The sequence below is a fragment of the Silurus aristotelis genome (assembly GCF_946808225.1).
Source record: "Silurus aristotelis genome assembly, chromosome: 1".
Taxonomy (NCBI): domain Eukaryota; kingdom Metazoa; phylum Chordata; class Actinopteri; order Siluriformes; family Siluridae; genus Silurus; species Silurus aristotelis.
In genome coordinates, this window is record NC_139574.1 from 20,203,236 (window position 1) to 20,218,189 (window position 14,954).

The 14,954-nt window shown below is 40.2% G+C and overlaps 1 protein-coding gene across 4 annotated transcripts in view; it reads left to right on the top strand.

Moving 5' to 3' along the window:
- The window catches only part of ascc3 (activating signal cointegrator 1 complex subunit 3), a 162,678-nt gene that overhangs the window by 35,970 nt on the left and 111,754 nt on the right, over positions 1 to 14,954 (top strand). For all 4 annotated transcript variants that reach the window (XM_083550585.1, XM_083550583.1, XM_083550582.1 and 1 more), the window contains exons 6-8: positions 2,247 to 2,445; positions 5,310 to 5,445; positions 7,240 to 7,365. In XM_083550585.1, the coding sequence (XP_083406711.1) occupies positions 2,247 to 2,445; positions 5,310 to 5,445; positions 7,240 to 7,365 (461 nt within the window). The remainder of the gene's footprint in view (positions 1 to 2,246; positions 2,446 to 5,309; positions 5,446 to 7,239; positions 7,366 to 14,954) is intronic.

The window sequence follows — 14,954 nt, forward strand, 5'->3', positions numbered from 1 at the left end:
ATCCCCCCACTCAACCACCCCCTTCCCCCCACCCCTCTCCTATTTGTACTGTCTTGAGGCTAGACTGCTTCACCTGTGTCTCCCAGAGAGTCAATGAGATTAGGGATTATTCCTTCCAGGCCTTCCATTCGTGCAGTGTCAACATATCACTGAAGGTTTGGCTAATTTAATAGAAAATAAGTGTGCTTTCCTGCTTGCAGACCTGGGTAATTTCACACTCTCACCAATCCTGTTATTGTCTGATATTTTTGGAAATATTCTTTCCTCAAGTACATTTGTCATGCAGGGAACGAAAAAATTTATGAGGAAATATGCATCTCTTTAGTGTAGTTTCGGTGCTGGTTTCTCTCTGATATGAAGTGGCTTTATTTAATTTAGACCTGGTTGAATCTCTTAAAGATTGACAGCTTGAGAATAATTGAGGGTGAATTTAAGTGGATGAGACAAAGATGTCGTAGCGAGCAGGTACGAGGGAACAGTGTCAATGTAACCAAGGCCTTTGTACAATGAATATTGTACTCGAACACTCGAATTGTACTCAAATATTGTACTCGCACCTAAACGTGTCTGGTTAGGTCTGGGAAGGTCTGGGAAGACAGTAGTGGTGGACAGTAAGGAAGTACATGTAATTAGTTACTGTACTTAAGTAGCTTAACTAAAGTGTTTCCATTCGGGGAGACTTTAACATTAACTGGTCAAGCGCACAGCAAGCCACCAATCAGGGTTGAGCAACAGCAAGCAAAACATTTCGCGAGGAATAAAAGACTCGAATTTGCCACAACACACACGGCCTTATGTGCGTGATTTTTTTATTAATTTTTTTTTAAAGTAGTTCAAAAGAAGGTTTTGTGCTCATGATAATTGTAATTAATATCAGTGTTTGCCTCATTAATATCAGCCTATTAATAGACTGCTGTTCCAAGAGTAACAGTCTTTTCATATAAACTGAGTTGATTATCAGAGTCTTGTGAGAAAAATGATAATAGGAACATTATAGCCATAATAAACCAAAGATACTTAAGTGCGTTTGATGGAAAATACTTTTGAACTTCTAATCAAGTGAAAGTTTAAAGGGAGCAATTTTACTGGAGTAATATTTTATCTACTGTATCTCTACTTTAACTCGACTACATGCTTTGTGTACTTCGTCCACCACTGGGAACTGAAGTGGCTGGTGAATCTCTTTCACACACACACACACACACACACACACACACACACACACACACACACACACACACATAGTTTCTAAGGACACTGGCTGATCGGACCATCTGGATTTGGGGAATCGTGTTAATCAAGAGCTGTTTTACAGTCGGCTTCGTTTTTTGATGCACAGCTGATGTTATGAATATTAGAAAAAAAGGGAGATTTTGAACGCTGAGTAAAATCAGGCAGTAAACAATGAGTAGTGTGTTGGTGCTTGATGAGTGTAACAAGCACAGCAGAGTTTTACTGCTGGGTTGATGACAATCCGCCAAACAAAAATAGCGTGCCAGCAGCAGTCCTGGGTATTTTGTGATGTTTCTGATAGGAAGTAGGATTAATAAAAAAAAAAAAAAGAGATCATTTTCATGACAGTTTTTCTTTGTTAGAGTAAAGGTATATAAGATCTGCTTGGGCAAAAATTTAAAAACTACCGCAAAAGGTGTGTTTCTACTGTTATAATGAAGATCGGTACATCTGTGATTTAGGCATGTGATCATACACACAATTATGAGGGGCATTTCAGACCCAGTGTGGCCAAATATGCTGTATTTATTTATTTTTTTGCTCTGTTGTAGAACCTCTCATTCTGTTCATCTTCACCTGATGAGTTTTATTTCCCCCCTGATCTTGATGATGTTGCAAACTTTGCTGTAGTAACTGCTTTAGACTAGAAGTGGAATATTACTTGTTGGACACAGTGAAACGTCCCATTGCGCTTCTAGGAAAAAGAGGCACTCTTGGACCACCACTCGACTAATCAAATTAGTGGACCGGAACTAACGGTTGCGTAATGAATATTAAAACGTTTACACGCGGTTATTTTGTTCCGATTAAGGACGCCTGGCACGGAGGGAGAGGCTACCATTCATAAAGCAGCTCTCGCCTTTATGCTGCCTGGTGCGTTTGTTTTTATGACGCTATATAAAGGTTCACGGCAGCGACGGTGCTAATACATTGTAACAACATTACTAACAATGTGTTATTAGCAAGTTCTTTGATTTCAAACTGAGTTTTGACGGAGCGATTCTGTTTCGCAGATGGGATGCTCAAAAATGCGGAGTCTGCCAAGCCCACATATGGTTGTCAGGTGACCATTCAATCCGAGCAGGAAAGGCAGATGATGAAACTCTACCGCCGGGAAGAGAAAAGGGAGAGGAAGAGAGAGAGGCGAGTAGACGAGGGCGACTCGTCGGAAACGGTTTTTTACCTTGACCCTAAGGAGCTGAGACTGCAGAGGTAACCGTATGATATCTTCTTCACTTTTTGTCTTTTCAAGCTGTTCCTCTGTGGACCCTCAGATCCTGCGTTCATTATAGCAACAGACACTTCGGTATATTTAATCTGAGTAAAGAGTAAAATCAGTATCCAACGCAATTTGAGGAGTATCAGCGTTTCATCTTTGCTTGGGTTAGCACACTGTGTAGGTGCAGTTATTAGCTACTGTAGGTAACTTTCACTGCGCTATCTGAGAAGACACAATAGGCTTTGTTTTCCCACCCGGAAGGTGTGATAAAAGGGAGAAGCAACCATTTTCTTTCTGTAAAGAGTCTCTATAGAGATTCACTAACATCAAACAGGCCTTGTTCTAAGTAAAGCTCATTGTAACTGCAGAGATGTGAAGTTAAAGCACAGAGTTCATGGGCTGTGTTGAACCTGAATGTTTTTGTCAATAAACAGCTCGAAGGACAGTAGAATAATCCAGCAAGGTGTGTGTGAGTGGAAGAGTTTCTATTGGCAGCTGTTAAGGCTGAACAGGTTATATGTTGCAGTTCTACTGCAGTTAGACACAATGCATCACGCTAGAGGGCTGGATTGGGACCTCGCGGGTCCCAGGAGACCCAATGCAAATCCCGCGGGATTACCGTTGGGCGGTCAAACAAATATAGCACGACTCCTGCCATCTCTCAGATCCTGATTGTTGTAATGTATGGTTTAAACGTTGTTTATAAGTTAGAGTTTTTTTGTTATGTGTAGTGCTTTACTTTAGCATCTCCATTAGCATAGTATTGTATAAGGATGTCAGGTATGTCAGAGAAATATGTGATGGTGGTGCAGGACATGTTTCAGGGCAGTGTGACAGCAGTGAAGTGTGAAGTAGGAACGGCAGACTGGTTCAAAGTGGAGGTGGGATTGCATCAAGGATCGGCTCTGAGCCCTTTTTTGTTTGCAGTGGTGATGGACAGGTTGACGGACGAGGTCAGACAGAATTCTCTGTCTGACTATGATGTTTGCGCTGGACATGTGTGTGAATGAGAGGGAGGATAGTAGAGTGGTGCGGTTGCAGGGAGAAGAGGTGGTGAAGGTGGAGGAGTTCAGGTACCTGGGGTCAAAAGTGCAAAGTAATGGAGAGTGTGTTAGAGAAGTAAAGAAAAGAGTGCAGGCAGGGTGGAGTGGGTGGAGAAGAGTGACAGGAGTGATTTGTGATAGAAGGGTATTTGCAAGAGTAAAAGGGAAAGTTTATAGTACTGTGGTGAGACCTGCGATGTTGTATGGTTTAGAGACAGTGGTATTGAGTAATGTCACCTGCATGGCCAATTGTTCTCCCCTGACTTTTTGTTTCTGAAGATAGCTGTAGCTGCCCTCTGAACAAAAGGGTCAGTGGTTTTCTGTGTACCACTCTACACTTCCATTTTCCTGGAAGATGTTCCACTAGATTTTGGAGTGTACTTGTGGAGATTTTGCTTATTCAGCCACATGGGTGTTAGTAAAGTCAGGTACTGATGTGTAGAGGCCTGGTATGCAGTTCCAATTCATCCCAAATGTATTCACTAAGCATGAGGTCAGAGCTTTAAAACAGGCTACTCAAGATCTTCATGGAGCTCATTTTTGTGCACAGGGGCATAGTGATGCTCTCCGAGTTCAATAGAAGGGAAAATGTAATGCTATCGCGTCTGAAAACATCTTATACAGTTGTTTTGGTAAGGAACCACTTATAACTGGATGTGCATACACTTTTGTCCATATAATCTATAATGCTGATGATATAAACCTGACAAGAAGAGCTGTAATGACAAAAACCCAAACTCTTCCAAATAACTTTTACTATTAGTCACTCTCACTGAAGATGAACTGGTGTAAAGTGTTTTGCATACAGCTTCAAGTCCATCACAACCTTGCGGCAGAAAATATAAGATCAGAGCAGAGCAGGGGTCAAAATCAGGAGTAGGGAACCGGAACCGGAACAGGAAGGGTGGTAAGAGTACTCTCAGAGACTTAGGAAGCCGGTGGGCTAATGCCTTGGCCTTAAAGACAAAGTGGAGCGGGAAAAATGGCGAGAACGCCGCCGAACTGGAAGTAAAGAGTTTTGGGACACAGAAGTTGAATAGATCTAGTGATCTGGGTTCAGGCATCTCAGAGGAATCATGGTTAGCTTTCGTCCTACTCGGTTCTTATGACTCCTGGGTGGGAGGTGACGTGACTAAATAAGGCACACAGGTCAACTCTATTTTCAAAGTAAACAAATTGTACTGCGCAAAAAAATATTATTGTGTAGTCTGTTTGGAAGTGAGTTTAGTGTATTTATATAGAATGTGAGCAGGTGCATCTTCTCAACTTGTAACGTCTGGAAAATATCAGGATGCCACTACAGATACAGAGGGGAGATCAGCAGTGAATAGTATCAGTTGCTGAGATCGATGGTTTATAATAAGGGAATGATTTGCATTATGAGCACTTTATTGTTCGAAAAACAAAATCTTTTCCTAATTTAGCCTCTGCAAAACCTTTATGTGCTAGAAATTAGTTTCCACATAGAAAAAAAAAAATCTCATAGCACTTTTTTTTTTTAGTTACATCAAGTGTAGCTAGCGTCTTTATCAAAAATGTATTTGGGATGTAGCTTACTGGTTTTAAATCATGACCGCGTGTTTCTTGACAGGTTACATTTGTTAAGTACAGGTATCAAGAATGACATTATCAGTTGAGACTTTTTTTTTCTTTTTGAGAGTATGAAAGGTGTACTTATTAATCGCTAGCTATCAGTTAATTGTAATGTCAGTTCTGTGACAGTTCCATTTATTTTATTATAATATCTCTTCCCTTTACTGTGGCCCTTGTTTGACTCATCTCTCCCAATATTGTGTGTGTGTGTCTGTCTCCAGAGAGCAGGCCTTGCTGACCTCACGGCGTTCCCCGTTGTTGCCACGTCAGAGAGAATATGAGCGTATTCACTACCCCAATGTGTACGACACATATGCTGAAGCCATCAAGACCTCTGCCTTCATCGGAGGCTGCAAGGTAAAGTGGAGCGATAATTCCTTAAGGCTGCATCCACATGAATCCTGATAGGCCTAAAAAAAAATACAGTGTATTTATAGACCACGTCCACACTACTAAGTTTTCGTTTAAAAACACACATATTTCTCTTTCCGTTTTGGCCTTCTGTCCATGCCGAGACAGCGTTTCTTCATTCAGAGTAAAACGTAGCTTTTCGAAAAACGCTCTCCGAAGTGGATACGTTTGAAAACGTGCAGTGTGGACTGTGAAAACAGTCTTTCTCTCGTTTAGGTCGCAGGTCGTTTTGCTCACTCGCGGTACAGGCACGCGAGCGGTTCTTTTGGGAAATGATTGAAAACAAGTGCGGACGCGGAGCGGTTTTTTGGACAAAGACGCCGTTTTCAGACAAAGATGTAGTTTTTCACATTTTTCCTCATTAATGTAAAAAGTCTTAAAAAGCGCTCCGTGTTGTTTTTTTAATTGGTTTTCCAGAAATTGCTCAGACCCCTGTACTGCACAAGCTTGAACCATAAGGAGCTTTGGCTTGCATCATTTCCATGGGGTGTGTGTAATACGTGAAAGCACCGATTTTAAAGGGGGTGCACTTTCTTTTTTCTCTTTGATTTTACGCACCTGTGCGAGCTGAATCGGTCACCCGACTAACAATAATCCTCGTTTTCGGAACTTGAAAATGGTGTTTAGAGATTTTGCTACTTGGGAAAGTGTTTTCTGCACAAAACTGCCCCCCCCCCCAAACCCCCCCGCCCCCGCTGTGACAGAAAGCCAAAATGTAGAGAAAAGGGTGCGTTTGCAGCCTTATCCAGATTAATGTGGGTGTCGCCTAAGAGGATGTGAAAATTGAAACCTGATATACTCTATATAAAGCTCTGAATCTTCTCTCAGTACATTAGCCAGCACCTGGTTTTATTAGCCTGGGTCCTGATATCTTTATTTTCATTCCTCAAAGGCTCCTGCTCTCTCTCTCTCTCTCTCTCTCTCTCTCTCTCTCTCTCTCTCTCTCTCTCTCTCTCTCTCTCTCTCTCTCTCTCTCTCTCTCTCTTTCTCTCTCTCTCTCTCTCTCCTTCTCTCTCTCTCTCTCTCTCTCCTTCTCTCTCTCTCTCTCTCTCTCTCTCCTTCTCTCTCTCTCTCTCTCTCTCTCTTTCTCCTTCTCCTTCTCTCTCTCTCCTTCTCTCTCTCTCCTTCTCTCTCTCTCTCTCCTTCTCTCTCTCTCTCTCCTTCTCTCTCTCTCTCTCTCCTTCTCTCTCTCTCTACCTCTCTCTACCTCTCTCTACCTCTCTCTCTTTCTCTATCTCCCCCGCTCTCTCTCTCTCTCTCCCCTATCTTTCCCTTTATCCCTCTTTCTCCCTCTTTCTCCCTCTTTCTCTCTTTTCCCCCTTCCTCCTCTCTCTCTCTCTCTCTCTCTCTCTCTCTCTCTCTCTCTCTCTCTCTCTCTCTCTCTCTCTCTCTCTCTCTCTCTCTCTCTCTCTTCTCTTTCTCTCTCACTCTTTTAGTGTCTGGGAACGCATGTGGTTAGAGCAAATATCTGTGTGTGTGTGTGTTTTAAACACTTTCGACAGCTTATCTGTAGTGGGAAGGTAAAAGTTGGCCCAGGCCTGCTGCATGCAGCTGCAGTGGATTTGAAGGCTGATGACTGGCCTTGGCTGCAGTTAGGAGTGTTTGAATTTGTTGGGGTTGTGGGAAGCTAATGGATGCTAATGGTTGCCTCTTTGCCCAGAGGCAAATTGCAACTGGTTTTGGCTAATGCAGCCTGCCGTGATACTCGTTTGTTGATTTTTGTTTCTTTTTTTGCCACAGATGCTGCTGCCTGAGAGCATCCACAGAGAGAGTAATAAGATGTTTGAGCAGGTTGAAATCCCGCCCAACGACCCCATGCCCATCGGCTTCCAGGAGAAACCTGTCTACATCACAGAGCTAGATGAGGTTTGTGTGTGGGATGTTTCCTTTTTTTTTTTCACTCTTCCTCTTACTTTTCTTACTTTTCCTCTTCTAACTCATTACTTCTTATTGAAGTATTCTAACATTTTTTAGCTATAAAAAAAATTATTAATTTATTGTTTACTGCAACCAAGTGTATCACAAAAGTGTATTATTCTACATAATCTCAGACATCTGGAAGAGAACTTTGATCTATTCTATTGTACGTCACTTTTAAGATTTTTTGTTTGTCTTGCCTTCGATGTATGGTACACTATATGGACAAAAGTATTGGGACACCTGACTTTTCCAGCCATATGTGGTTGTAGTTAACAGATGTTTCAGTCTTGTACACATTAGATTTTTTCATATCTTATCATATCTTTTTTATGTCTCATGCCCTGTAGTAGGGGTTTAACACTGTCTCTATCTGATTAGGGCTCCCAATATCCCAATCTGAATTGAAATATGATCCATAAATGGAGGTGGATTGGAACAGAAATAAAACAGGGCGGCTGGGACATTACAAGTTTATTCACCGAATACTAATCCTTTTCAAATAAAGACCAAAAGTTTATTTGTCTCCAGAATGTCTGCACCTCCTCAGCTATGACAATCAGGCTCATAATTGGTCTCAAGCAGATACCCTGTGGAGCTTTCTGGCAAGATTTCTGTGATTGTGTACTGTGATTGAGTAAACTAGCTGTCTTTCAGAACAACCGTCTTACTCAATTCAGGAATCGGTTAAAGTTTACAGTTGATTTTTTGGGGTTTATATATATATATATATATATATATATATATATATATATATATATATATATATATATATATATATATATATATATATATATATACAGTACAGACCAAAAGTTTGGACACACCTTCTCAGTCAAAAAGTTTTCTTTATTTTCATGACTATGAAAATTGTAGATTCACACTGAAGGCATCAAAACTATGAATTAACACATGTGGAATTATACATGGAATTATATACATAACAAAAAAGTGTGAAACAACTGAAAAATGTCATATTCTAGGTTCTTCAAAGTAGCCACATTTTGCTTTGATTACTGCTTTGCACACTCTTGGCATTCTCTTGATGAGCTTCAAGAGGTAGTCACCTGAAATGGTCTTCCAACAGTCTTGAAGGAGTTCCCCGAGAGATGCTTGGCACTTGTTGGCCCTTTTGCCTTCACTGTGGTCCAGCTCACCCCTAAACCATCTCGATTGGGTTCAGGTCCAGTGACTGTGGAGGCCAGGTCATCTGGCGCAGCACCCCATCACTCTCCTTCTTTGTCAAATAGCCCTTGATGCCTTCAGTGTGACTCTACAATTTTCATAGTCATGAAAATAAAGAAAACTCTTTGAATGAGAAGGTGTGTCCAAACTTTTGGTCTGTACTGTGTATATATATATATATATATATATATATGTATATGTGTATGTGTATATATGTGTGTGTGTATATGTGTGTGTGTGTGTGTATATATATGTGTGTGTGTGTGTGTGTATATATATATATATATGTGTGTATGTGTATATATATATGTATGTATGTATGTATGTATGTATGTATGTATGTATGTATGTATGTATGTATGTATGTATATATATATATATATATGTATATATGTGTGTATGTATGTATGTATGCATGTATGTATGTATGTATGTATGTATGTTAGAAGGCCAAAACATGTTCCAGCATAACAGTTCCCCTGTGAGGTCTGTGCAAACATAACTGGAGTAGAAGAACTCAAGTGCCCTGCACAAATCCCTGACCTCAACCTGAATGAACACTTTTGGGATGAACTGAAATGAACGCTGACCAGATCTTCTTGCCTGAAATCAGTATCTGACTAATGCTCGTGTGGCTGAATGAGCAAATCCCCACAGCTTAACTACAAAATCCAGTAAAAAATTCTACTAGAGGAAAAGGAGTGGGGGTTATAATAGCTAGTGGGGGATTTAACCTGGACTGAGATGTTCATGTGCATGCGAAGATCATGTGTCCACAAACCTTTGCACATATAGTATACCAGAGGGATCAAAAATGCTTCTGGACCATGCTGTCAGAATCTACATCCAGTGCTGCTGTGAGACAAAGTGGCATTTCATTATAATACCCATTTGATTTAACAGCAAAATTGTCTTTTAATACTGATGGAGAACGTTTATGAACCATGCAGAGAAAATGCATGTTAAAATAGTATATAGATATATTTTTACATTTTAACTGATGATTATTGGAGTCTGATCATAGATATTCTGACACATATAGAGTGAAGGTGTGCTTATACATTATGGAGTAATAGCTTTAGAAATAAATACAGAATGAGATCTGCTTTTGGTGCTCAGGAAGGTAGCGTTTATATCAGACTACTGATGCAAATCATTATCATTAACCTTAAATAAACTTCTGCTAAATCTGCATGAAAGTTTGGTTCCTTGCATCCTGCAGGATCATGAGTCCCACCCAGATGCTCTGTGAACCTTTTCATAGCAAGCTTGCTTATCTCTATATTCATGTGTGTATTTGCCTCAGTTTAGGACACATCATCTATTCTAATGTGAATAATGTATTTGCATTTGGTTACGTCCCTGTGCTGTAGCCTTATTTACTTTTTTTTTTTTTTCCTGCTGGTGTAAATAAATATATAATTCACTGGAAAATTGTGTTAAAATGGGTATCTAAGGCTAAGCGGTGTGGTTCCTGCACACTATAGCGTTTCGAGATAATACCGGATTTTACACACGTTTGTCAGAGGAGTGGGAGGCTGAGAGCAGAATGTATAATTTTAGTGGTGCTAGTGAAAAATGTTTGCTCCGAATGGAACTCTGTTAGGTCAACCTGTACTTTAGATCATCGGGTTGGTACAGAAGTCTTAAAAGCTTATAGGAAGCCACAGACTTCAGAGTCTCAGCCTCCTATGTGCCTCAGTGGGCGAAGACTTTACACGCAGCATGTTTTCTTTCCTTTCCCCTTTTCGTTCCTAATCTAAATGACAGGTTTACATCGGTGGGTTTGTTACATGAGCCAGTTCAGAGGATCGCAGAGTGTGACGCAACGATGTGTGAAGTTTGGGTTTGAGTGGACTAATTAGTCACGCCTTTTCCATGCTTATTGTGTCTGCGCTGTTTGCTGGTTGAGGCTCAGGTGCATATGTTTATGTGAGAAGGAGGAAAGACACAGGTCACCACACAGCCTGTCAGATACAATCTGCATTCAAAACAGCGCTTCAGCCATGAAATCCGAGAATTCCCTGTGTGAACGTTAAACGCTCACCTGTAGGAGCAAACGAACGCTTCTAGAAATGGCATTTAGGAGCTTGCACACATTTAGGAGCAACAATGAGGAAGACAAATGAAAGGTGTGGTCTGTAAAAATATGGTTTGCATGGTAGATGATCCATGACTAGTATAAGAAAGAAATTATGTTTGGTAAGATATTGGTCAGAATTGTAACTGCTTCTATGCAATCTATGACTTATTCGCAAAACTTCATTAAAAAAAGCCAACCAAAAGGAAAAGGATACGAGACAGGAACAGATTGTATTTGGTAGATGAAACTTGCACTGATTTCCATGTGGACAACCTGCGTCTGTCTGAGACTTTTGTTAGCACAAGGCCAGTGGTGGAATGCTTGTTGTAGGATTTAGGTGAGACTGTTCTTAAGGAATGGTTACACTATTTTACTCCTTCGACTTCCATTCATAAACTTGCAAATGTTGTGCACATTGTGAGGTCTGTGCAAACATAACTTGCCAGGGTTGGAGTAGAAAAACTTAAGTGCCCTGCACAAATCCCTGACCTCAACCTGAATGAACACATTTGGGATGAACTGGAATGAACGCTGACCAGATCTTCTTGCCAGAAATCAGTATCAGAACTAATGCTAGTGTGGCTGAATGAGCAAATCCCCACAGCCTCACTTCAAAATCCAGTAAAAAATTCTACTAGAGGAACAGGAGGTGGGGGTTATAATAGCTAGTGGGGGATTACACCTGGACTGAGATGTTCAAAAAGCACATGTGCATGTGAAGATCATGTGTCCACACATTTTTGGACATATAGTATACCAGAGGGTTTAAAAAATGCTACTGGACCATGCTGTGAGATTCTACATCCAGTGCTGCTGTGAGACAAAGTGGCATTTCATTATAATACCCATTTGATTTACCAGCAAAATTGTCTATAATTGTCTACTGATGAACGTTTATGAACCATGCAGAGAAAATGCATGTTCAAATAGTATATAGATATATTTTCACATTTGATTTTTTACAACTGATGATTATTGGAGTCCGATCAGAGATATTCTGGCTCATGTATAGTGAAGGTCTGTGTGCTTATATAACGTAATAGCTTAAAAAATAAAGCAGATTTGATACGCATGCACATTTTGGACACCGGAAAAACAAGATCCGTTCGAAGGAGTTTCTCATTTAATGTTTGGCCTCCTGCAAATTCGAATCACGTGAAGACCGGTGAACGGTAGAATATCAACACGTTACGGCTTGGCCTTTTCAGAAATTCCAACAGGAGAGAATCAGCATGAAAGAGAATCTGGTTTGTGGTGTTGCTGCATACAGGAACAGAAAGTGTATTTTAACATCAGTGTTTGATGTCATCCAGTTGCAGCAGGTCATATCAATATTCGCAGCAGATTTTTGAAGATTTTTTCAAGTCCTTTTCACTTAACATACCTGTTATAAATGATTTTAAAATTGCCTTGTTCAAATCCAGCCTGAAAAAAACTAAATTGGGGAATTTTCTTCCCCAAGTTACTGAAAACATGGGAACACAATTTTTTTTTTTTAATCCAGACAGGATCCTGAAGTTGACCCTTAATTCTGAATAAAGGATAAAATAGACAGTGTTGGCCAACATGCATCTTCAGCTGTTGTTAAAACCCTGTTCAGTTTCTGCAACAGCACAGTGCAGAATACGCCCATGGCCCTAAACTTGGTGATACGGAAGTCATTTCCAGCAGAGTGGCAAAGAGACAAATCATGCCTTAAACTAGATTTTTGCTTAGTTTTTAACACTGAATACATCTGCTTTTGAGAAGCTTTATCTTTTTGTGCGGATGTATTCGCCTGCAGCTTAAGCAGATTTGCTCTTCTCTTTGGGCTTGATGAAGATTGATATGGAGGTCCTTAAGCTGAGTTGTGCAAATTAACAGAAGAGGAGCAGCAGCTCCGTTAATTTAGCAAAGCTCCTGCAACTCTGAAACAAAGTGCCTTCTTCTTATAAAGTGTCACGGCGGCGCAGCTAATAAGTCTTTACATGCTATTAGAGGCTTTCCAAAGGCAGACCGGAGAAGCCTCTCTGTTGTTCTTTTTAAGCACTGCGTGATTGTCATTTATTGAAAGCTATAATGGGCAACAGGGACATGCCGGCTAGGCGTGCCTTTAATAGCTCGGTGGAACATTAAAAGTGGAGAATTTATTAGAGGCACTTTTTAACTAATGAATCACATGGACTACCATCCCCTCATCACACCACTAAAAGCCTTCTTAATTTTTGTGAATAAATATGTGAAAGAGCTCCTCCAAGGACCAACAGAGAATTCTGCATATGCGTTTTGGTTTTTAACAGATGTTCTGTATAAGGAAAAACACACATATATAGGGAAAAGTTCTCTTTGTGCATTAATTCGTTTTTTCCCCCCAAATCGGCGAATTTTGCATAAATATATCTTTTTCTAATCTGAACTGCAGAAATGGTAAACAAAAATCGGAATAACACCGTATGCCACTCACTATGCTGGTTTTAAATAGCTGTCTAGATGTGAATACATGCAACAGCATATGTGACATTTGCGGGCTATAAATGATCATTTCTTTCAGCACCATGGACAGAGGCAGTCTGCTCCGCTCCAGGCTGTACGGCCTCTGCCTGCCCTAATGAAGTTTAATGACCTTAATGCATTTCCAGAAGCACATATAAATGTTGTAAACGAGTGAATGTTATTTAAAATCTTGCGCATCAGGAGCGTTCACTGCCTGTCCTTTGTATCGGTAACAAGAGTCATTAACTCAAACTATGCGCTCATTTTACTGTAAAAGCCGCAGACAAAGAACTCTCCGAGTCTGCCCTGGCCTCCGAGAACCCACAAAAATACAGATCTGCTTTAAAAGGCTTGTAGTGCTTTGAGGGTCCTAAAGCAGTTACAGAAGTTAGGATGAACCTAGCATTAACAAGAGACTACACGCTACCTACGTACTTGTACTTCACAGTGTGTAGGCTGCTGTTGGCACCAGGCACCGAAGCAAAAACACATCCATAATTAATCCTGCTTGATTGCCTTTTCTAATCCCCTCCCCTTTTTTTCGCTGCTTCTGTGTCTGCGTGTGAGATTTATTCAGAAATGCCAGGCAGGTGTAAAAATATATAAGAATAGATTGTTAATCTGGCACAGAAATAAACAAATACAGATTGCATATATAAATATACTACTGGGTGGAATGCGTTATTTATTTATTTATTTATTTATTTATTTATTTATTTATTTATATTAGAATCGTCCTGAAACTTTGTGTCTGCTTGTCAGGGTTTCCACAGGGTCTTCAAAAGTCTAAAAAAAAAAAAAAAAAAAAAAAAAAAAAAAAAAAAAAAAAAAAAAAAAAAAAAATTATAGGCCTAAGAAATTCACTGTTTTAGGTTTTAACTATTTTGAAACAGGTCTTAATTTTTCGATGTCCATGTAACATTACTAGAGGCCAGACGATTAATTGAGCGATTATTAGGCAGACGCATCTGACACACCAAACCATGCGTGTACCTTCTGCACTTGTGTGAGAGACATAACTCTCCCATACCAGCAGGTGGCAGTAGTCTGCATTTAGCCTCCAAATAGGGAAACCGGAAGTGCTAGAACTGGGAATATATAAAGCAAACAGCGTTTACACCTGCCGCGATCATTACTAACAGATTCCTGTAGCTTTTTTCAATCATTTCTACTAAGTTGCAAAGGCAAGAGCAAGAATGACAACAAGCGTGTTAGGATTTTACTCGTGTGGTCATTCGCTAAGCTAAATAGCCAATCTGATTCTTTCTCGCCGACGAGCTCCGCCTCTGATTGGATGTACAGAAACGACCAGAGCCAACGGTGTGGGAAAAACTAAAGCCGACAGACGCACAAAAAACACCTGATATTGTCCTAATGGCCGACCATAAACTTGCTGTGTCCCGGCCTTTAAGTTCTTATCCTTCGTTTTTAATCCTTTGTTCTTAATCTCAATATATTTTATTAATATGATGCTACTGTTGAAGAGAGAATGGGTAACGTTTGAGACTGAATCGTTAGCAAGCCTTTACTCAGCTGTAGTTTAGGTTACAGGTAGGCACGGGGACCAAAACCTGGTAACAGGTGCACTGATTGGAGAGGCTTGTGTTGTTTAATAAATGTTTAAATTAAGCAATTTTCTGTATCACTTCTTGTTTCTTAATTATTCAAATTATTATAAAGGGGGGAAAAAAGAAAATCGGGCCACAAAAAAAAAGAATGGCATCGGCCATCAACTGCCCTGATTTCTAATTATCGGCATCGTCCATAGAAAAACCCATATCGTTCTACTTCTAAACGC